The sequence below is a fragment of the Pogona vitticeps genome, chromosome 4 (genome assembly GCF_051106095.1).
Source record: "Pogona vitticeps strain Pit_001003342236 chromosome 4, PviZW2.1, whole genome shotgun sequence".
Taxonomy (NCBI): domain Eukaryota; kingdom Metazoa; phylum Chordata; class Lepidosauria; order Squamata; family Agamidae; genus Pogona; species Pogona vitticeps.
In genome coordinates this window covers 96705112-96729915 of record NC_135786.1, presented here as the reverse complement: position 1 = coordinate 96729915, position 24804 = coordinate 96705112, and the positions used below count along the sequence as shown (strand labels likewise).

Below are 24804 nucleotides of genomic sequence, written 5' to 3'. Positions count from 1 at the left end.
ACAGTACTAAGATCTATTGCATTTAAAGTGTACTGAAAAACTATACACATACCAAGCCATAAGCCATACTTCTTTCATGTTCTTGGGTTATATCTGCTACATAAGCAAACACCACTGAAAAGGTAACTGCAAAAACTCCAGAGACAGAGATAACAGCAAAGTACCACCTAGGATGAAAAGACACCATAAGACCAAAAACAAGAAAAAAGCATAATTAAAGATAGTTGATTAATAAGCAGCTCAAAAATTCACCTGTTTAATTTTGCATTCACAGGTTGTATAAGCACAGTATTCATTTTCCAACCACTGTCATTACAGTTGTAAATACATCATCACAACTATTATCAGCTCTATAGACAACATAGAACTCAGAAAACAACAATGTATTTCCCCTTCACTCTTTAAGAAAGAGACATACAAATTTAATCATGCCCAATATAATATCTTTACAGTTCTCCAAATCAATCTCAAAACAGCTTTCCCAACCTTATGTGCAACCACCAAAAATCCAACTGTTATATTACAAATTTATCGTGGTTAAACAGCAGAGATATAATTCTTGCTCTAACACTGGCATTAGACATATACAGTGGTGCCTCGCTTAACGAGCGCACCGTATAACGAAGAATCCGTATAGCGATCCCTTTTTGGGGATCGCTATACGCAGCTGCCCCAATCGCCGCACTCGCTTTGCGACGATTGGGGCGTCCAGCGGCCATTTTGGAGCCGCCGAACAGCTGATCGGCGGCTCCAAAATGGCCGCCGGATGACCCGAAATGGCCCCGTCAGTGTTTTTGCGCCCTCCCCTTGCTTACCGAGGTCGCGAAAACGCTGCGGGGGGCCATTTCGGGTCATTCACGGCCATTAAAATGGCTGCGGACGACCCGAAATGCCCCCCGCAGCGTTTTCGCGACCTTGGTAAGCAAGGGGAGGGCACGAAAACACTGACAGGGGGCCATTTCGGGTCATCCGGCGGCCATTTTGGAGCCACCGAACAGCTGATCGGCAGCTCCAAAATGGCCGCCGGACCAGCGAAAACATCGCTGGAAGGGTAAGTTTTGGCGCCTATTGGAACGCATTAAACTAAGTTTAATGCGTTCCAATAGGCTTTTCCTGCCCCGTACAGCAATGTTTTCGCATAGCGAAGATTAATCCGGAACGGATTAACCTCGCTATGCGGGGCACCACTGTATCTTAAGTCTAGTTCCTCCACCAGGTGTATAAACAACACCATCACCTTCTACAGCAGCACCATAAAGATCCAACCAAGCATTCTATAATATAAAACTTCTTTATTAGCAAACAAACAAACAAAAACCCCACAAGGCTATTCCTTCTCTACATAATTCAAAAAGAGTTCTCAAAATTCTATGGAAATTCAATAGTCTGTGATCAAACCATTTAATGTTCAGAAATTTGCCCAATCTGGTGGTGGGACTGCTGGTGGTAAAGACTTCCCTCCCCCACATTCTGAGGCTCTTAAAGGTATCCCAAGATAAAAAAGGATCCTAGTGAACCTTGGAATGTGAAAGGGGGGAGACAAAGTTTTTGAATGAAATTAAGGATATCTGTCAGCTGATGACATCATCTAGTATGTATGGCATAAATTTATGCCAACAGGATTTCAGCCAGAGGGTCTGTACCTGATAGGGATTTCAAAAACTGGTATTTCAGCAAAAAAAGTTAATTAAAATTAAAAAGAAGCAGCCTTTCAAATGAGGCACTGAATTTACACTGATAATCTATTTTGCATCTGAAGTTGCTATATGAGAAAATCTTGTTGAGGAAACTGAAGAGAAATAACAGTTCTACAAATGATTTGTACTTCCAAGATTTCAGAAAAGTCTGAAGTGTACCAAGTGTTGCTCTATTATGCTCTGGTACTGTTGGGACAGCAAAACAAGTATTGAAGCCAAGGACAGTTCTTCATGTCATACACAATGCAGTCATTGGTGAGTGACCTGGCACTCTGCCAAAGGCCAATCCAGGCTCATACAAGATCAGTCAAAACCAACTGAAGAGGGGTTGACATTTTAAAGTAGACTTATAACAAAACTTAAATATACTGGATAAACCTGCTCAAAATATAAAGGCAAACTTTTAAAGGGACACTAACCATGGGCTGATCTTCATTAGTGGAATTGGTGCACATGTAAAAAATACTGTTAGCAGCAGGAAGGATTTTCGGCCCCAAACATCAGACAGAGCCCCAATTAGAGGAGCACTTAGGAAAGACAGTAGGCCCTGCAAATAGAAGGAAATATATACTGAAGAGCAAAAAGAAAACAGAAAGGTTGTATATCCTGATAAAGGCATAATATACTATATATTGGCTATTTTTTAAAACAAAGTGTCAATCTGCCTTTATTTACAGTAACTGCCTTTATTTAGAGTAACTAACAACGTTCTGTCCTCTCCTCTCCTTAGAAGCTCATGAAAAAAATTGTTGAGCAGCATAAAATGAAATATTTAGACACCATAAAGTGGTTCAATTACCTTGGAGGGCTGAATCGCAGCAACACATCTAGCAATTGCTCCAGAAAACAGTGGATTTTTGTCTTCTAGTAGTTTTGGATAGTGGTGTTATCAAATAAAAGTTTAATGAAACACCAGAGCACAGAGTGCTACTCCTGTCCTCAGAAGATACCGGCCACAGAGACTGCCGAAACGTTAGGAAGAACAACCTTCAGAACACGGCCAAAGAGCCCGAAAAACCCACAACAACCATTTAATGAAACACTCTCTCGCAGTTGCATAAAAAGGGGTAAAAGGCAATATATGTGCAAAAGTATCCAGGCTGGTGTTGTCATAGGGACAAACTTTCTCCGAGAAAGTTTGTCCCTGTGACAACACCAGCCTGACAATGTTCCAAGCACTTCCCTTGAAGAGACAATATTCAATCTTACATATAAATAGACTTGGCAGTAACCTGGAAGAGATAGAGGGAAGAAATATGATGGGATTGACTTGGGAACAGAGATACCAAAAGAGGAGGGAGAACATATTTGTCAAGCTCTCATTTGAATGCTAGCCGGATCTATTTGGCAAATTTGCTTACTTATACATAATCTTGATACTACATCACCCAACTTCATAATTAATTCATGATAAACTTAGGGATTCTAGCTTACTATACATTACTTTCTGCCAGGAAAGAATCTTCCCATAGTACAGCAAAAGACCAATTAGAAAAGATAACCTTCAAAGCCTGCTTCCATGCTCTTGCCTCAATAGAAGGCTGGGCAAACTCTGCCTGTAAAACAACAGTTGCTACACACCATAGATACTCATTAGCCTCCTAGGAAGAAAGAGGTAAAGGTTCCCCTTGACAATTTTTGTCCAGTCGTGTTCGACTCTAGGGGGCAGTGCTCATCCCCGTTTCCAAGCTGTAGAGCCAGCGTTTTGTCCGAAGACAATCTTCCATGGTCACATAGCCAGTGCGACTTAGTCACGGAACGCTGTTACCTTCCCACCGAGGCGGTCCCTATTTATCTACTCGCATTTGCATGCTTTCGAACCGCTAGGTTGGCGGGAGCTGGGACAAGTGACAGGTGCTCACTCCATTGTGTGGATTCGATCTGATGACTGCTTGGTCTTCTGACCCTGCAGCACAGGCTTCTGCGGTTTAGCCCGCAGCACCACCACAGGGTGGTGATCAAATTTCTTTGAATCTCCAGTTATCCATACCTCAATAAAATATAAAATCACTGGGATTACTTTTGCATTAAATGCTAATCAAGCTCCTGGGACATACTGGCCTTCAACTTCCACCAATCCAGCAGATGTTTGTCAGGAAACTTTGGGTCCAAAACACAGCAGCCAGAATGTTAACTGGGGCTGTGCGAGGGGAAAGACCAAAGACAAGGGGTCTTTCTGGTGGAGCCGTCTCTCCTTAAGATATCCAACCCCACCTCCTACCCCACCCCGAAAGAAAGACCAAGGGATAGACACCCAAGGGCTGGAGCAGAAGAACATGAGGGAAAAAGGGATATCGCGAGCAGTGGATACCCAAGACTTAGAGAAAGAGTTGAAAGGGTTAAGTGTGGCTATTCCATCTAGGGTCGAAATGGCGAGAAAAGAGAAAAGGCGGGCTCTGGAAGAGGGGGGGTTAGGGGAAATAAATACAGCCCGGGACAATATTCCATGTGGTTGGGAAACAGTCTGGATGCAGGATCCATGGAGTGGGAAACGGAAACAGGTTCGCGTGCCTAAGGCTGAAGCTGAGAACAGGAGGCATAAAGGTTTACCCCAGAGACCATCATATTGTGGTGAGTCTGAGACAAGGGAATGGAGAAGGAAGCTTAGAGAGAAGGAAGCTATTGCCAGAGAAAACGAGGCACACTGGGCATGGCATCTCAAGGAGTTAAGGAAGATGGGGTGCTTACTGGACCTTGGGGTGACTCGTCAGGAGAAGGAACTCCATTATAGGGACGGATGGGGGATGAAGACATCCTCCCACTTTTAAACCAGGATGACCCCCGACTAGAGACAATTGAAACAGAATGGGTGATTGCTGGACCTTGGAATGTTACTACTGTTAATCTGTTTGAAGAAAACTTAAGGTTGCCCTTGTCTGAGCTGTTGCTTGAACAAGAGATACAGAGGAAAGATCATGTTAATGTTAATACCCCATTGGTTGAGTTAATAAACAACACTAATCCGTTTGATTCCAACGAGTCTGGTGATTTATTCAAGAAAGGGGAAGCCCATCTACATGAACCTTCACAGGCTGGTCACAGAGATTATATAAGTCTCTTCTTACAGCAGCTCCACTGACTGCTGATTAGTTTCCAGGCACAATTTAAAGAAACATTTTTAAGAAACAACTAAAAACATTGATGTATAGGCGGGCCTTCCCAACAGAAAACCCTTGACGATCTTTTTTCTTATTCTGTTCTTTATTATTTTATTTTTTATTTACGTTTCTGCTGTAAAGTTTTAAAATTACATTGTTGTTTTTACTGTAAGCCGCCTAGAGTGGTCTAATATGATCAGATAGGCGGGATAGAAATAAAATAAAATAAAATAAAATAAAATAAAATAAAATAAAATAAAATAAAATAAATAAATAAATAAATAAAGTGCTAGTTCTAACCAGAAAAGCCCTAAACGGCTTGGGTCCAAGCTATCACAAGGACTGCCTCTTGCTTTATGAGCTGGCTCAGGTGTTAAGATAATCAGGAGAGGCCTCTCTCTCAGTCCCACCACCTATTTGGTGGTTTTTTTTAAATGGATTGTTGCACCTTACTGCTTTGAATGTGCTTTGATGTTGCTTATGTTTCTTAGTGCTGTATTTGTTTGATCTTTTTTCGTTGTTGTTGTTCAGTCATGTCAGACTCTTTGTGACCCCATGGACCAGAGCACGTCAGGCCCTCCTGTCTTCCACTGCCTCTCAGAATTGGGTCAAATTAATCTTGGTAGCTCCAGTGACACTGTCCAGCTATCTCGTCCTGTCGTCCCCTTCTCCTCTTGCCTTCACACTTTCCCAACATCAGGGTCTTTTCCAGGGAGTCTTCTCTTCTCATGAGATGGCCAAAGTATTGGAGCCTCAGCTTCAGGATCTGTCCTTCCAGTGAGCACTCAGAGTTGATTTCCTTCAGAACAGTTAGGTTTGTTCTTTTTGCAGTCCAGGGGACTCTCAAGAGTCTCCTCTAGTACCACAATTTAAAAGCATCAATTCTTCGGTGGTCAGCCTTCTTTATGGTCCAGCTCTCACTTCCATACGTTGTTACTGGAAAAACCATAGTTTTAACTATGTCAGCAAGGTGATGTCTCTGCTTTTTAAGATGCTGTCTAGGTTTCTCATCACTTTCCTCCCAAGAAGCAGGCATATTTTAATTTTGTGGCTGCTGTCACCATCTGCAGTGATCATGGAGCCCAAGAAAGTAAAATCTGTCACTGCCGCCATATCTTCCCCTTCTATTTGCCAGGAGGTAAAGGGACCAGTGGCCATGATCTTAGTTTTTTTGACGTTGAGCACCTGACCATTTTTTGTGCTCTCCTCTTTCACCCTCATTAAGAGGTTCTTTAATTCCTCCTCACCTTCTGCCATCAGAGTGGTATCATCTGCATATCAGAGGTTGTTGATATTTCTTCCTGCAATCTTAATTCCAGTTTGGGATTCATCCGGTCCTGCCTTTCGCATGATGTATTATGCATAAAAGTTAAATAAGCAGGGAGACAATATACAGCCTTGTCGTACTCCCAATTGTGAGCCAATCAGTTGTTCCATATCGAGTTCTAACTGTTGCTTCCTGTCCCCCATATAGGTTCCTCAGGAGGTAGATAAGGTAGTCAGACACTCCCATTCCTTTAAGGACTTGCCACAGTTTGTTGTGGTCGACACAGTCAAAGGCTTTTGCACAGTCAATGATGCAGAAGTAAATGTTTTTTCTGGAACTCTCTGGCTTTCGCCATAATCCAGCGCATGTTAGCAATTTGGCCTCTAGTTCCTCTGCCCCTTCGAATTCCAGCTTGTACTTCTGGGAATTCTTGGTCCACGTACTGCTGAAGCCTGCCTTGTAGGATTTTGAGCATAACCTTGCTAGCGTTGGAAATGAGTGCAATTGTACAGTAGTTGGAGCATTCTTTGGCACTGCCCTTCTTTGGGATTGGGATGTAGACTGATCTTGTCCAATCCTCTGGCCACTGCTGAGTTTTACAAACCTGCTGGCAAATTGAGTGTAGCAGCTTAACAGCGTCATCTTTTAAGATTTTAAATAGTTCAACTGGAATGCCATCACCTCCACTGGCGTTGTTAGCCATGCTTTCTAAGGCCCACTATTCTAAGGCCAGTATTTGTATATTCACTGTTGTTAGCTTTAAATACTGAATTTTAATGATGTAAGCTGTCCTGGGTCCTTTTTTTGAGAAAGGCAGGATTATTATATTTTAAATAAATAAATAAACACTCAAAAACTAGAGGTCCCTCTCTCACACAAGAAATATGCAATAAGGCTGTTACTGCTACCCCTTAGTCTGCTGATGTCAAGAGATCCAATCCCCCAAACAATGCTGGGAGTCACCAATCTTCACCTGTACTGAAGGTGAAGTTTGTACTGTACTGAACATAAGTCATAATGCTGCTAGTCAGAAGATCCATTATAAAGTATGTATCACTTCCAGATAACCAGGGAGGCAGACTTAGCCCATGCAATATACAGGCATGTGGGCTAGTATCATTTAAAGACCTATCTGCTATTGCATCTCCCACTTTATGAGCATAACCGCCCAGAATGGCCTTGTAGCCAGATGAGTGGTATAGAAGTTGAATGAACAAAGAAACAAATAAATATGAAGCCAAGATCTCCATCAGTGACATTCTGAGGAGAAAAGTGAATGCTGTTTCTAAGACAGCAAGCTTGTCCTGGTTACCCCTCTGAAAGGGCAGGAGAGGAATGTGGGACAGTTAAAACTAGCAAATTTTGGGGCTGCTAGGCAAGCTTTTCAAAAGACATTGCTACACAGACCCCACTGCCTCCCTCCACTCAATCCAAACACTGAGCATCTGAAGTCTGGTGTCTACAGAAAGATTTGTTACTCTGGAATTCCCATCACCACTCCATGGCCAGAACAGCAATATTCTAGCCCAATTATCTTTAAACTGTTGCCACTGTTTACAAGATCAGTATCCCAAATTGAGTAAAACAATCTGCCAGGGAGTTTTGCAAGATGCCAAGTGCCCAAACAAGACAATGAATGAAAACCAATTTAGCTTATAACTTGGCACAGTTAAAGGATACAAAGTGGCCATCAACTGAAACAGGGTAAGTTTGAAAAATAAAACAAACATTGATAGTCTGAGAAGGGGTGTGCAAAATGCTCCTTGTGGGCTCCACATATTCCTGCAGTGGCATTTCTGTAGTCTCATAAACAACCTTGAACTACCACTAGTCTGGAAGAAAAGGGGCCATTTTCATCCTTGGAGGTCTCCAGGAACACTTTAGGAACCTGGGGAAGCGATGCACTGAGAGCACAAATCACATTTTAGGCACCAAACTAGAAACTAGATGTGCACATATGAGTAGAGTACTTCTGCTTTTTCTTAAATGAACGATGCTGGCTATTTTTAGGACCAGTGCAACCTGGCGTGAGATCTGGGGTCTCGGACATGGTCCCCAAGCCTACTGATGCTGCCCATCCCAAGTCTAAGAGATCCTTTAGGATCCCCAGTACAACCTGTGGCACACTGTACAACAATGTATAATGAACAATTTTCAATACAATTAAGTGGCCTCCCTACAAAGAAAGCCATTGATTTATGAATAACTTAAAAGTGTGCCTTGCTGTCAGACTCTTGCACTATACCCGTTAAAAGAACAGTGTATGGATAAAAGCATGCAGAAATTGTAAGAGCAGAATGTAGTGGTCTTGCTGGAACATAAAGTTAAACATGCAGTGAGTCTAGAACAGAAACTAGGGGAAGAAGTGTAAAATGGAAGGCGGAAAGAGCCTGTGGCCAAAGGAGAAAACTTGAATGACAATGTTATTTAAGTTGGCAGAAACAGAAAGGAAACTGTTTTGGCACGTATTCTACAGAATTTAGAACGACTGTCTTCTGAGAAGAATGCTTAGAGCTGCTTGTGTGATTTGTGTGGGAGTGGTCACGCCGATTTAGGGAGAGTTGGCTACTGGATACATATGAAGAAATTTGTCGAAGCCTTTATTAAGAGTGACACTAGGGAAGTGGGTGGCTTCCATCTTTGGTAACAATGGCAACTTTTCATGTCCCAACATTGAAATAGAGATCTTCTTGTAAAATCCCAAAGTTCTTCCTGTAAAATCTTAGCTTGGACTCAAGCCTATTTTTCTCCATATTTTCACTGAAATATATACTATTTAATATCTGCATGTAGAAGTCCACACAACTGAGTGTTCTCCAGGTCACTCAGCACAGTCACAGGTTGTCCACTTTAATAGGAATGGCACTCAAATGCTTCCCTCTACAACTTGCTTCTCTCTCGTTCAGAAAACAAAAAATGACGCACAATGGTGTGGCTACACCTAACTACAAACAAAGGAGCAATGCAGGGTGGATAAAAATCATTCTTTTAAAAAAGCATAAATGAACCAAAAATTATTGGAGATGGAGATAAACACATTGTAAAAAAAAATGTACTGTGAAAGTATATATTAAGGTTATAGAAAGCACCGGGCAGTTCATTCACATGTAAAAAAAAGCAAAACTCCGCTAGATTAAGTCAAGTCAAAGCAAAAATTTTAATCAACTCTGGAAGCAATGTTTCCGAGCCTTGCAGTTTGAGAGTCCAAGCTGAGGAAAAAGATATCTAGGACTTAAATGTGATTGATATCAAAGGAGGAAGTTCTTGCTTCAAACTTGAATCACCGCCTACACTTCAAACCACACATTGCAGATTGAGCAGTTAAGGTAGCAAGCCAATTTTTTACTCTCAATTTAGATCTTATACTTAAATTTCCAATTTGAAGACATACTTGAAATTTGTTGTGTCTTATACATTCAGTTCTAACTAGAAGACGTTCTACTTATGAATGAAAGAGATATACTAGTACAAAGGATTTAAGAGTAAACTTACCTTTACTCCTTGGATTAGTCCATTCATTAAAAATGTATGCTTTGGGAAGGTTTCATGCAACACCTGTAAAATAAATATGCAAACAGCATATTACAGTAGGACATTTATGAATTCACATATTTAGACTAGCAGACTCATATACAAATACAAGTTATTAACTAAAATTACCACCGACAAACCTCTCTCTACACAGGCAGAACGGATTAACTTTTGCTCACAGCAGAAAGATCTTACTACCTCAGACAAACCATTGGAAAAAGCATATCAATATCTGTAATGTACAGTGAGATGTTCTACATAAGTATTGGGAAGGAGAGTGAGGAATGGCACATTTATAGTTAAGAGAGTGCAATGACTGCAAATTTATTATGTTGCAGTCATAATAATAATTAAAAGGCAGCTCTTTTTCTGTCGTGACAGAACAGTACAATTAAGCATTGGCAACTATGCAAACATTGGAGAAGCATTAATGGCCAGGAATTTGTTTGCTAGGCACATTATTGTCTTTGCATGCTCTGCACAACTTGCAGTTGTGTGGCACTGTGGCCTGTTCCTCCATCTAGAATTCGGGACTGTGTGTTCTCTGTGCTGTACAGAATGAATGACAAAAAGGTTGAGGCTTATGGATGGGTAGATACAACAGATTTGAACAATTAGAAATTAAAAATGGTTGTGGGACCCATAAGCATCCGTTTAAATAGATCACAAAAGAAAAAATTCATATATCAGAAGCTACTAGTACTGTATGTGATTTTATGGTCTTCACTCACATTTAAATGTTCCATTCTTCACAGCACAAATGTATAGATTTCAAAGCTAAATGGCTAGAGGTATCAATCCAAGACAAATTTGAATGATGACATCAGAGAAGAAAAAGCAATTGCCTCTGGAATTTTTGAACATAATTAAATGTTTGCAACTATTTGAGAAACACAGCTTTTATACTAATATCTCTGACACATGGCAACCCTTTCCAGGATTTTCTAGGTAGAGAATACACAGAGGTGGTTTGCTATTCCTTCTTCTGGGGGCATTATGGGATTTTGCAGCTTGCCCAAGATCACACAGTGTGTCTCGAGTCATGGAAGGCACAGTGGGGAGTCAAACTCCCAACCTCTGGCTCCGCAGCCAGATACCTAAATCACTGAACTATCCAGCCACCTTTCACCAGGTACAAGATTATCTGGTTTATCAGGAATATGCCACCTGGATATTTAAATGAGAATAGAATGCTTGCCTGAGTACAAAATTTACTATAATAAAATGCCTCTTGCACACACATTGTTATATAGTAACTTTTTAATTTATTTATACCAGAAAACAAAACAACCAGAAAATAAAAACAATCTCAAATATCTAAATACACAGTGCTTCCCCTCATTGGGAGTAACAATCTACTGTATATCATTTACCATTGTGGAGACTTATCTCCCTCCCAAAACTGTATTGATGATTGCAACTGCATTTTGCCACTTGCTTTTTGGGGAAATCAACAGTTTCTCTCTCTACATCTATCAATCCATCTCTTCCTATTACCCTCTCTTAGGTTTCATATTACATTCTAGTAATTTTCATCCCTGTCCAGCTTCGCATCTGTCTCGTGTGACTTCATCCCCATGTATGCACACAACTCCATCCCCTGTGAGTGGGCTTCTGTCATGACCAGAACCAAAGGGGCTGAAAACCATCATTTTTGTGGAGGAGGAGGAAAGCTGTGTGGAGAGAGGCGGAGTTATGTGTATGCCGCCACATTCCAAGTGTCCCTATATTAATGTCCCTGCATTAATTGCTCAACTGGAAATTATAAGGTGTTTTGCAATTCCTAGCAATCATCAATCTTGCTGCTTTTATTAAACTGGAAATTGCTTGTTTAGTTGTTCAATTACCTTCCTCCTTTTAAAATAATAGCACTACTTTAGGAAACACAACTGAGTTTAACTTGCTTATTTCCTTAAAAACAATTGCCAAAATTTCAATATATTCTCACTACATTTGAAAATAAGTACAGTGGTGCCTCGCAAGACGAGTGCCCTGTTTAACGACGAAACCGCATCACGACGAACTTTTTGTGATCGCAAAAGCGATCACTTTACAATGGTTTCAATGGGGGAATTTCACTTTGCGACGATCAGTTCCCTGCTTCGGGAACCAATTCTCGCAAAATGACGATTTTTGGCCAGGTGATCGGTGGTTTCAAAATGGCCGCCGGGTTAAAAAAAGGCTCCCAACTCTTTTCTGGGATGGATTCCTCACTGCACGGGCAGCGAAAATGGCCGCGCTATGGAGGATCTTCGCTGAACGGTGAGTTTCAAGCCCATAGGAATGCATTAATCGGGTTTTAATGCGTTTCTATGGGCTTTTTAATTTCGCATTACGTTTTCGTTCTACAGCGCTTTTGCTGGAACGAATTAACGTAACGCGAGGCACCACTGTATCCCACTTTCTGGTCTCTTTAGCACATATTAGAGTAATTACCATATATTTGATTTAATTTTATTAGAATTAAGTACCAAACTAACTTATAAAAATTCTTTCATCCTTACTGATATAGATTTCAATATTCTAATGTTCCATACATTTTTCCAAGTACTAATACTTATTTCTTCTCCTATTCTGAATCCCTATAATGATTTAAGTGAGTTCTCCTGATCTTTTTCTTCCAATAATACGAATTTTCCTTATTATACCTTTTAATACATTATCTTCACTTTCCTTTTCTAATTCCTTCATATTTTGTAACTTTGTCACAGTTACCATTTCTTTTACCCAGTGCTCTGGCCACTGCTCTAGTTGAATAATATTATACCATATTTTATCCATACATATCACTTCTTTTATTTGCTCTTTATTCTTTATCTTTCCCAACCGATCCTTTATTCTAAAAAACTGTCTCTTTATTAATAAATTCTCAAGCAATCCTTTTAGGTTTCTTGGGAATTTCCCCAACTCTACCACTAGATGTAATGGGAAAACTGGTGGGATAATTTTTTTTACTTCTTTTCCAAATCAAGAGCATATTTTTAAAGAAGGGATTTTCTATATTTTTTTTTACTATTTTCAAAAATCTGGTATAAAGGAAATGTTTACAGAGTTCAAATACAATATTTGTTTCCATATTCAACCAGATCAGCTTTTTGGACTGAGAGATAATATCCGGCATATGTCTTAATTAATAGACTATAGGTAAAGGTTCCCCTTGACATTTTAGTCAATCGTGTTCAACTCTACGGGGCGGTGCTCATCCAGTTTCCAAGCCGTGGAGCCAGTGTTTGTCCGAAGACAGTTTCCGTTGTCACATTTCCAGCGCAACTTAGATTCGGAACGCTGTTTACCTTCCCATCGAGATGGTACCTATTTATCTACTCGCATTTACATGCTTTCGAACTGCTAGGTTGGCGAGGAGCTAGGACAAAGCAACTGGAGCTCACTCTGTCGCGTGGATTCGATCTTACAACTGCTGGTCTTCTGACCCTGCAGCACACAAAGGCTTCTGCAGTTTAGCCCGCAGCGCCACCACGTCCATCAGCGCCACCACGTCCCTAATACGACTATATACTATAGCTATACATTAAGAAGTCCCAACACTTCTACTTTTCGAGATTTATAATATTTTCTCTTATTAATCACTGACTTCTTATCTCCATTACAAAATATATTAACCATATTTTGCCAATCCTTTGATTCTCCTTCACTAGTCTTCATTGGTAGCATCATAAATAGAAAATTTATTTTGGGTAGTATCTTCATTTTGCATGCTGCAAATCTGTCAAACCATGAAAATCCAACTTTCCTTAAATCATCAAACTTATTTTTTGATTACTTGCTTCAATATTTTGAAATTCTCCTCCTTCAATGTTTCCAAATTAGTTGGGATATTTATACATAAAAACTTAACAGTCTTTCAAATACTGTACTGACATCCATTTGTTTTCTATTTTTTTTCCTTCCTCTTTGTTATAGTTAAACACCATTATGTCTGATTTATGACAATATATCCATATCTCTCCGAATTCTTTTAATATAGTTTTACACTCTTCATAACCTTTAAAGGATTTTATACTGGTAAAAAATTATCATTAGTGAATAAACTAATTTTTAAAAAAACTTTTTAATATCAATACATAGAATCTCATTATCTTCTCTAATAACAGTAAGTAATAAGTCATAACTGAAGCAAACAATACTGGGGAAAGGAGGCAACCTCATCTAGTACCTCAGTCTGAAGACATCTGTTATCGCATCATTTATTAATACTGCTATGGTGTTCTTTGATCTTCTTTATGGTACAGCATTCAGTAATAAAAAAATATTCAGTACTAATACTGCTATAAACATCTTTGCATCTTGATTTACTGGTGAAATAGGTCTATAAGGTTCAGGGCCAGCAGAGTCTTTATTTGTTTTTAGAATTAAAATTATAATCAACTGCTTCCAGGATAACAGAATCTTTTCTCCCTCCATTATTTTGTTGAAAAAGGACTTTAATTTAGGTACCAGCATTATCCTAAAAAAGTATAACAGTTTTGGTCCCAATCAATCCATTACTGGTGTGTTTGCTATTATTAATTTATAAATTATTTCCTCAATTTCTTCATTTCTTATTGGCTGTTCCATTATACAGTATCTCCATCTAGTTCTAGAATTCTAATGCCCACATTTTTCTCTCTATATTTCCCAATTCTTCCTGAAGTTAACCTCCCCACAGTATGTATTTTCTGAATTTTTTAAACAAGGCCTCTAATTTAACTCTCATCAAATTATACATTATACATCTATTGCTTTTGACTGCTCACTTTAGTCCCACTCTATGCAGTCTCTCCAAATTCTCTTCTACACAACCAGTCTTGATGCCACTGTATTAATCCACTGTAATACTGCATCTCTGAATTTTACTCTATCTTTGGCTATACCTTCCTGGAATCCATGAAGCTTCACATTTTTCCTATTATCTTATCCTATATCTGCATTTATTTTTCAGTATTCTTCATTGTCACATTCAAATCTTTTTAAATTGTGGCAGTATGTTTTTGTGCGTTTTTCCATGTCTATTTTATTTTCCAAAATATTATTCTCCATTATTTTTTAAATTTCTGCTAATCTAGTTTCTTCTTTTGTCATTTTAGAAATAGCTCCAAACTTTTCACTCTGAGCCAACACTCTATTATCAGACCACCCACTTCCTCCTTTCAGTGTTAATACTCTGTCCTGCAATTTATCAGCAAGTTCAGAAAGTTTTGCTTCCTCCACAGAAACCTTATCAAAACTGTAAATCTCCAAAAACACTTCAAAACCTTCAGCATTTCCTACCCTGTGTAGCCTTGCTGAGCTGGATTCTAAACATTTAGTTTTACTGCAGTAATTTGGCAAACAGGATGAGATGTTCATATTTGGCAAACAGGGTGAGATATTATCATATTTTCAGCCCACCCTCCTTCTGTCATTTTGTCATTCACCTGATGCTGTCAGACTTTCCCACAAGGGGATAGCTCAGTAAGTATTTTCTCACTCCTTGTCCAACAACTGCTAATATTCTACATCTCCTGCTCTTCCAAAATATGAATTGTACTCACAATTTCATAGCTATATATAGGAAAATATTTATTAATCTCTTTTTGGTGATTGGAAGCCAACTGGCTCAGGTACTGATCATATTCAGACTGGAAATGGAACACTCTATCTTTAATAAAACATTTGACTAAACACATTTATAGCTACAAATAAAAAAGAACATATGACAGGAAAGTTTGCACAAGTTCTTCTTATACGTGTTATATCTCCCTATTACTTAATGAATTTCCCCCTTCAGCATTTGTATGCTTAGGAAAAATGGCTCTTCTAAGCATTCTCCCGCCCTCTGTCTGTCTGTCTGCATGTTTCTCATTTTGTTAATCATTTGGTTTTGGAATTAGAAATGAAAAAACAGTCATGCACTATCTACTCAATTTATACATCCTGGTTTAAAGCACTATTGTCTCTTAGGCTGATAAAGGGGAGCTTGGTCTACTTCTGTTTACTAATTAGGATCTTAAAACCAACTTCAGGCAACAAGTACGACAGAATATGAAGGGTGAGCTGAGAGCACACAACCCAACAATTATTACTGTGTTTTCCAAGCCAGGGACATTATACGATGAAACACCACCATGGACAGACAAAGCCCAATTTAAGTCAGAAAACAATAGTTAGCCCAATTTAAGTCAGAAAACAATAGTTAAAGTGGCTGATATACTATTGCTACCAAACTGTCGAGGTTTGTACAACTTCCTTGCAGAGTACAAGACATCTGTGTGCACATCACAGACTGTTTCAAGTGGAAAACTTCTCTGGCCAAGTACAAGCATAAGTTAGAAACAGTTGGGTGAGAAAATAGAGCCTCTGGTCTCAAACGAGACAAGCTGCCAAGAGGAAATGACATGAATATACCTAAATGACCCCTATCAAAATTACACAGAAGACATGAATGCCCCAGCCAAAATAGCTCTTCTCACAGGATAGTCCTCCAGCAGAAAGACCATACAGACTAGATCTCTCTCTCTCTCTCTGTTTTTTAATACAAGAATTGCCTTGAGATCAGAGAAAGCAAACAGCCTAGAATACTCTGCATTTTTGTAAACAGTCTCCGCCCATCTTCTTCCAGTTTAGCCAAGTAGCCCATTCAAATTCTACTGTCCTTGGCCCTCAGATAGGATTAGCCAAGTGGGCAGGATCCTAACAACATCAGAACAGGTAAAGTAGACAAATAACTGATAAGAGACCAGATCACTTTAATCAGCCTCGCAAAACCAGATACACAGTAGCCATATTAACAGCTGTGGGATAAATCTTCTTGCTATTCCTATCTCCACCTAAGCTCTCCTCCTGCTGATTCCTGCCAGGCCCCCTTGTGCTATCTTCATTATTTCTGAGCTGAAATCCCTACATTAGTTGCCCCCAGAATCCTGAACTTAGCTAGAGAATCCTGCCAGTCTATGCTGCTCTCCTGAATTCATGGATCTTGGCCTAGGACCTCGGTTTACCTGTCCTCTCCTCAAATCCTTGCCCAATAATTCCCTCACATTATTCTAGCTGGAGTTTCAACCCACCCCAACTTCAGTTTGAATATAGTCTAACAAGACTTATGAAGAGGTAATACTTATCACCCCTAATCAATCTTCTGGAAGCATTTTCCTCACACACTGGGGGCTCCTCATTCTACCTTTGTGTGTGTGGTTTACGGAAACATCCTTTCTTTCTTCTTCTTATCCTTATAGCACTCCTGCAAATCGACTGCTCAGCACTGCAGTATTTCATAGTGCAGCCTGATTCCAGGACTCTCTCAGCCATGTGAGTACAGTTCTTTTGAGTCTATATTTCCCAATATTATATACTTCCTTTTTGAATCTTTACTACTACTCCCCCGTCAAAAAAATCACTGTATACATTTTAATTCTAGCATGTTCAATAAAATTCCTCTTGTGAATATCTCTGTGTAAGTGTGATATACTCAGTCCAATCTGTCTCACCACAAACTACTATCATGATTCAAACATCCCTTATGGGCATGTCTCTGAACATGTGTGAGTTTGTACATGTGCTCTGACAGCATATCTGGTAATACTATTCAATATTTATAGACATAAAGCACTCCAGCTTCACAATCTGCCACAGCAACCTAACAAAGTGCTGATCATGCATGGCCAGGCACACAACCAGCGCCTCATCACATCGCTGCAGCAGCTTCAGACATTGGAATACCACAAGTATAAACAATGAACAGCATAAGGACTAATGAATAAAAAGGAAGGAAAAGTATTACTTACCACTAGGGTAGGTGCTGTCAAGAGTCCCCAAGCAAAAAACTCCAGAAATATAACTATCACAGCATGGTAGACACTAGGTGAACCTATTCCTTGAGGCTAAAAGAAAGAAATTGGGGGGTGGGGGGAAGAGTTATTTTGACAGATTCAACAGTTATTTGACTGATACAACACTTCACATGATTATTTTAACTTATTATGATTATCCTAACTTAACGATTATTTTAACTTAACTTATTATGTTCAACAATTTAAAGGTGGTGTTAAAATTTAACAAAATTCAAAACACACCCAAGATAATTTATGAACCAGAATGCAATGCAGAACAGTATTCTGGCACAGACTCCAGAGGAAGCATCAAAATGTTCCACTTTGGCCAATAGCTGAAAAATACAGATTCAAAGATTTAATTTTATGGATCGGAATGCCAGCTGCTTATTACTGGCTATCTAGGGACCATCATGTGGTACTGTGATAGATTTTCTCACTTCTTTTTTCCAAGAAAATTCTGCATGGAACCATAATTAATTGCAATTACAGGGATAAGGCATGTTTGAAACAAAAGAAGAATTAGATGAAAATCTTAATTACCTCAGGTTTTCAATTACTCATTAAATAAGATTAAACTAAAAATTAATCCAAACATCACAAAAGTACAGTTTCATACCAAACACATAAAATGAAAGTAACATTTTTATGAGCCTACAGTTTTTTGTCTCTCCATTATTAGACATTAGAATCAAATGTTTTGAAGTCCAAGACTACATGTTTCCCTGAGCGTTGCAGCAGGGCTCAGGTATAGCAAATAAAAATTGACTACAGGTATCTATCTAGGCACATTTTCTGAAAATGTCATACAAGCTCCCTCTTCCATAAAAGAACAGATAAGCAAAAGCTAGAACGCCTAGCTGCCTATCCAGCAGAGAAAAGGATATACACATAGAGATCAACAATCTTATTTGTCCGGTCATAAATGTGAAGGGGCAGATTTCCAAACGTGAAAGAAGCCCTAGATTTCCCTCTGCACTGGCATTAAAGAGGGTGGGAGAATAATCTCCTGGTCCAAACATGAGCTAAACATGTCTCTGTGCTTGCCAGCAACTAGAGCTTCAATTACCCAGCAGATACAGAGACAAAGAAAGCCCATATACTTCCAATGTTTTCCATCAGTTCTGTATTGGAAAAGGATGGCAGAACCATTTCTGTTTTTCTCTTGACGTGCCCTTGTCCATGTCTAAGCAACAGAGACATGCCTGGCTAACAATAAATAAGAATTCATTGTGCCTTCCAAATACATGTATTAAAAACAGCAATTACTGAATCATAATTTTTCCTTTTTCTCACTTCAAAACTCTGCCTCTTCCAACAATATACTGATTCTTCTTTCTAGCACAGGACTCAAAACTAGAAAGCATCTAGGCAAACATAATGGAGCACACTGCCTGTTGCCACCCTAGCACTTCCTTCCTCTTCTAAGAGAACAAAATTTAGAGGGAAATAAAAGGCACAGTGAAGCATCACTTTTTAATACTCATGTCTGCGGTCAGAGACTTTGTAGAGGATTGAGGCACCAATGGTAAACAAAATATCTGACAATGTTAAAGGATTTTACACCTATTAATACTGGTCCTAGAGTTCTAACTTCTAGTACACTTGCTTGGAACTATTGAAAGCTTAACCTTAACTATTACTGTACATCACACCCAAGAGCTATAGAGAACAAGCAGCAGTATGAACAAAAAGAAGCAGGAATTCATAGCACAGTAATATGAATTTTAGCATACAAAGGTCAGAGAAGCTGTGTTAAGATTTCTTCCTTTCTTCAAGGAAGTTACTTCCTTTGACTATTTTAAGACACTGCATTTACACTTTCTCAAAGAGAGTTAACATTTTCTTAGAGCTTTCAAGACTAAAGAAAACCAAACAGAGAAGACAAAAATATTTCTTAATACAGTAATTCTAAGAAATACTTGTAAAGAAAAGAAGTCATAGCATCATCCATTTTTCCTTATACCACTCAAATGACCATAAATAGTTTTATATAAACATAAAATCCATCTATGTTTCTAAGCAATTTTAGAATCATTCACAAAGGCAGTTGGTTGGGAAGCCTGCAGCTGAAGACCACAATGCACACAAAAGGTGACAGCTATGTTATATACGTCAACCAACACAGAATAACAATTACGTGTTTTCTTCAAGTGCAGGCATCAAAACAAGTTTACTCCAGACTGAAAGCACAGTTTATGTTATCTAAGTAAGAAATTGAGTATGGTCATAACTACAGAGCTCTCCTCCTACATGAAATAAGCTGCCTGACAAACTGAGATACTGTATTGGTCCAACAAGCTCATTTTGTTTGTTTCCTATGCTCTTGTTCTTTGGGAAAGACTTTGGGTCATTCTTGCCAGCTAAGTCCTTATTTTTTGTTGCCATCCACTGATGAATTCCTGCTCTACTATTCCAATTTCTAGTCTATTACCTACAATCTTATCCTCAGTACCAAGTATCTCCTTCACCCACAGAATTCACTTTAACAATCTCTCAATCAGGTTTGCAAGTCTCCTAGTAAACATATTCTCCAAGCTCCAGGAAGGTGCATCTCAACATCTGCTAGGAATCTTTCTTTACAGAAGCCCATCGTACACAAAGTCAAACTTTTTCCGGTGACACCATCTATGCAATCAACTGTTCACTTCTAGTATTCCTGACTTTTTTCCTTGGCCCTGACCTTTTTTTAAAGTATTCAAAAAGGGTATTAAAAGGGTATTTTAAAAATCCCAAGATTATAGTAACTTGTAGTATGTTGAAGGTTGTGTCCAAAACCACTTTTTATTCCCATGTGAATCAGACAAAAGGGATGATGGTCATTAGAGTTCATGAATCTTGACAAGATCTTTGTCGTGTCCTTGAACTTCACGCAAAGGAGACAGCCCACCTACTGAGGCATCCTGTCAAGTCTGCAAACTGCTGCTTCCACCCCCTCAAAATGAAGTCACCTACCACCACCTGTCTCCTCCTCTGGGCAGTAACAAAAATCCTTCTATCTATAAAATCCTCCATGGTCACTTCCGTGCCCTTTGTTGCTGCTGTTCCAGCTGCCCAGAATCAGGGTTCCTCGTGAGGACCTGATATCAATTCTGTAGCTCTAAAGACAACACTTATTTCCATAATCTTGTTTCTCTGTGTCACATTTCTCCAAGTGGTTGTGTTTTGCACTTAGCATTATTCTTTTCCCCTAGGGGCATCCTCCTCTTTGTTCTTCCAGAAGAGTATGTTGAACTCTATTTAGATATGCTTCTTTTCCCCTGATGCAATGAAATGTGGACTGATGGGCTCAAAGCTGCTCTACTTTCCTTTATAGAAGGGCAACCAGCTAACTTCATCTTCAGGCAGAAAGACAAACATGCTACTGTACAGGTCACTACAAAAGCTCCTTGAACATCCTTTTTTTCTTGTTCTAGGCAGAAAAAATACACCTGATCTCCAACTCCAATGCCCCACTTAGCCAACCTGCTCTCAAGCTCCTGCAGGGAAACTGAGTGCAGCTTTAAACTTGGTAAGTGTTAGTTCCTCCTCAAATAAGTTGGCAACTCACTTCCTATAAGCTTCCTCGCTACCACCAGTAGAGCATATAGCTGCAACCAAATAAAGAATCACAAGCACACAAACAAATCCAAACAGAACACAAAAAACAGCCTCAAGTTAACAGTCTTACCCTCTTTGTCTCTTCCACTTTGGAAGTTTTAGACAAGCTCGGATATGAGTCTAGAAAACTTCAGTTGGCTGAAAATGGTATGTATGAGATCTAAGATATCAGCAACAGTGATCTGAACCAGAACACACACACACACACACACACACACAGATATAGATAGATAGATATATCTATATACAGATATATCTACATATCTATATCTATATCTATATATAGATACATAGATAGATAGAGATATCTTTTTAAAATGTCAAATACTTTACTACCTTTCTATATGTGACTTGTTATCTTTAAATATTGTCAACCTCTTACAAATAGCTAACAGAATTTATTGGGATACCATGTTATCTGTTCCAATAGAAAAGTGTCATTCATGTAAATTAGTCACATGAAATTTGCCTGCTAAATATTTGAAATTTAAACTTCTGAGTCAAAGCAATGGATTATCAGTTTGCACAAAACATATTACTGTTCATAAACATGCAGACATAGTATTTTCATCATTACCAACACAAGTGGGAATACCACACCTGCAGAAAAACAACAGCAGAACCAGCTGAGGCTAAGATAGCTACTCCCAATGATAGCTGCCTCACACTTCAGGTAGCAATAACATTCGAAAAGTGTAAACAGAAGACGTGTCCCTACATACTCAGGGACACAACCACCAAGAGTCTTAAATGGCTGGAAGTCCCTGATGCCTATGCATTTCTAACTACTGTACACATCTGTTTTATATGCTACTGTATAAAGTACTGATATAATTATACATCAAGTGTAAAGTAGCTCTGGTTTAGCAAGAAACTGAACCCAGACTTAACTGAAAAACCAACTACGGTAACCATGTCAGCTGCCCGCCAGGCACATTGACTTTCCTCAAGTTCTTAAATACATAACAAAAACAGGCAGAGCTAGATTCAAGTCATAGCAGTATTGTTAAGAATGTAAGCAATTTAAATATTTGTGTGGGGGTAGCTTTACATTATTGGCACATGGTTAGTTTTGTTTTAAACTTTTGTACTGTATAATTGGCTAATATGGCCACCGGTGTGGGTGTTTTTTTTTTAAAAAGAATGCATTTAAGGAATAGTAACTACTGAAGCAGCAACAGTAGCCCTGAACAACAGAACATTGTACATCAACTGCCAATCCTACATGAACTACCAGATGGGTCCAAACACGATGAAAAACGTAAAACATTTCACTTGCTGAACACATGTATCTGTGACAGGAATTCATTAATGCACAGTGGCCAAATAGGCAAAGTGTAATAGAAAGATCCAATCTTTCTACTCCCAAGCAGCTGACAATCAGAAGTAAACAGCCTTCAAAAGTCAAGTATCCAATTCTGTCTAGCAGTAATAACTTCAATTTACACCAAAGTAGTTATGCTACAGAAACATAGCATATGAAGGGATGCTAATACAGAATCAGGTTTAAAGCTCCTGAACCAAATTAGGTCCCCAAGTGCCAATACTATAATAACATAGTGAGTTGGCAGATCACCAGCGACTTCACATTACAATTGTATCTTTAAGGTGAACAGCACTTAATACTGTAATGGAGGTAAAGTTTCCCCTTGACATTTAGTCCAGTTGTGTCCAACTCTAGGGCACGGTGCTAATCCCAGTTTCCAAGCCATAGAGCCAGCGTTTGTCCAAAGACAGTTTTCTGTGGTCACGTGGCCAGCGCGACTAGACATGGAACACCGTTACATTCCCACCGAGGTGGTACCTATTTATCTACTTGCATTTACATGCTTTTGAACTGCTAGGTTGGCAGGAGCTGGGACAAGTGACGGGAGCTCACTCCGTTGCCTGGATTCGATCTTTCGACTGCTGGTCTTTTGACCCTGCAGCACAGAGGTTTCTGCGGTTTAACCCGCAGTGCCACCACGTCCCGCAATAATGGAGGTATAACCATTATAACCCCTTATCACCATTCTGACATGCCTATACACTTGCAGCTGGCTAGTTAAGTTCAGTGGTTTAGGTATCTGGCTGTGAAGCTAGGTTTAGAGTTTGATTTCCCACTGTCCCTACTGTGGGTAGATCCAGCCTGTGTGGCCTGGGGAAGTTACACAGTCCCACAGTGCCCCCAGAAGAACGGAATGATAAACCACTTCTGAGTATTCTCTACCTGGAAAACACTGAAAAGGGTCACCATAAGTCTGAATTGACTTGATGGCACATTGTTATTATACACTTGTAACATTCAAATCAAAAACCTCTGTCTTTTCACCACTCCTCCTGATGGCAACTGAACGCTGCTGAAAATTTTGTATATTTCATATTGAGTTAATGTGCAACAAGGCACTCTACATTGGCTTCTGAGCTGTATTAGTGTACTGAAAAGTCCACTTAGGTTTTTCTGAACCTTCTATTTTAAAAGTTGTCAAAGAAATTATTCTTAGGGCATGGTAGGCCAGACCTATAGCACATGGAGATACATGACTGTATACTCCCTATCAGATCCATCCAGAAACAGTAAGAAAAACAACTAACCATGTTTAATTGCCCAGTGGATCTAGGTAGTATTATCATAAAAGGCACACACAGGGAGTTGAGGGTCTTGGCATTCTGAAAGCAGACCAGCCCACCTTAAAATAAAGGGACACCCCAACACATTTAGACGACTCTCTGAGCACACAAACTATACAAACTAAAGGTTAGGATTGCAAATGAATCAATTCAATTAACAGTGAACATGATCAGAACACGTGAAACAAAATTTACTTTTGGATGAGAGAAGGAATGACAACAAAAACACAGTGTTGCGCATGTTCAATAATTTTCCTTAACCAGCACCCCGTAAGAGCCCTCCAAGGAGCGGGGAGGGGAGCCAAGGATTAATGCAAGTTTATTTGATCAGTAACGGGGGCCAGAAATCAGCGGCAAAAAAATCTAGCCAAACTGGTAAAAAGGGCAGTTAAAACATTCGCCTTCGGATTGAACACATGGCAGTTGAGCCCCAAGTAAAACCGGTTTGAATCTGAATTGGTATGAAGGCACATCCACGGACGGGACATGCTAACAGGACTCTTCTGCCCCGAACCGAGGCCTCTCAGGGCATTTCAAGCGGCCGGCGTCCCCCTGCTCACCCGCCCACCCATCCTTCCCTCTTCCGCTGGCCGGCCTTCCTTCCCGGGGCTGGGTCGCTCCTCTCCCCCGCCATTCTCCTCACCGTGCCGCCGTCCTTAATGATGATTTTCTTGGCCAGCAGGATGCTGCGGTTAGCAGCCCTTTTCTTCTTCTTCCCCGCTTGGGTCATTTTACCATCCTTCTGGAGGGCCGAGGAGGTGAGGGCCAGGCAGTGAGAGGGACTCGGGGCCGAGGCGTCTCCTCTTTCTTTCCCGGCGCTCGCCAGGACTTCGCTTCCTCCCTGCCAGCAACAGCTTCCCTCAGAAACCCGCCGCCGGCGCCGCCATCTTGGCGAGAGGGCGGGCGGGGGAGGGAGGGGGGAAGAAGGGAACAACAACCCCGCCGCAACAGCGGAGGGAGCCGGAGCAGTAACAGAGGCTCACATCACGCGATCACCCGATTGGTCAGGGGGCAGTACACGTGAGCCGATAGGCCCCTCCCCCGTGGAGTACGGAAGGGGAACCAATCGCCTCCCTAGACTCATTTTCACCAGCCGCGGCGTCTGATGGACGCACGTGAGGAGCGCGGACGTTGTCGCTTGCGCACGTTGCGTTGGTGACTGCTTAGGAAAAGGGCAGTAGGAGCTGCGTGAGCGA

The 24804-nt window shown here is 40.1% G+C and overlaps 1 protein-coding gene across 1 annotated transcript in view; it reads right to left on the bottom strand.

Moving 5' to 3' along the window:
* The window catches only part of SLC71A1 (solute carrier family 71 member 1), a 34835-nt gene extending 10237 nt beyond the window's left edge, over positions 1 to 24598 (bottom strand). The window contains exons 1-5 of the mRNA XM_072998000.2: positions 24252 to 24598; positions 17354 to 17449; positions 9555 to 9617; positions 2117 to 2244; positions 53 to 167 (exon numbers count right to left, since the gene is read on the bottom strand). Of these exons, the coding sequence (XP_072854101.1) occupies positions 53 to 167; positions 2117 to 2244; positions 9555 to 9617; positions 17354 to 17449; positions 24252 to 24338 (489 nt within the window). The 5' untranslated portion in view covers positions 24339 to 24598. The remainder of the gene's footprint in view (positions 1 to 52; positions 168 to 2116; positions 2245 to 9554; positions 9618 to 17353; positions 17450 to 24251) is intronic.
* Positions 24599 to 24804: the final 206 nt, after the last annotated feature.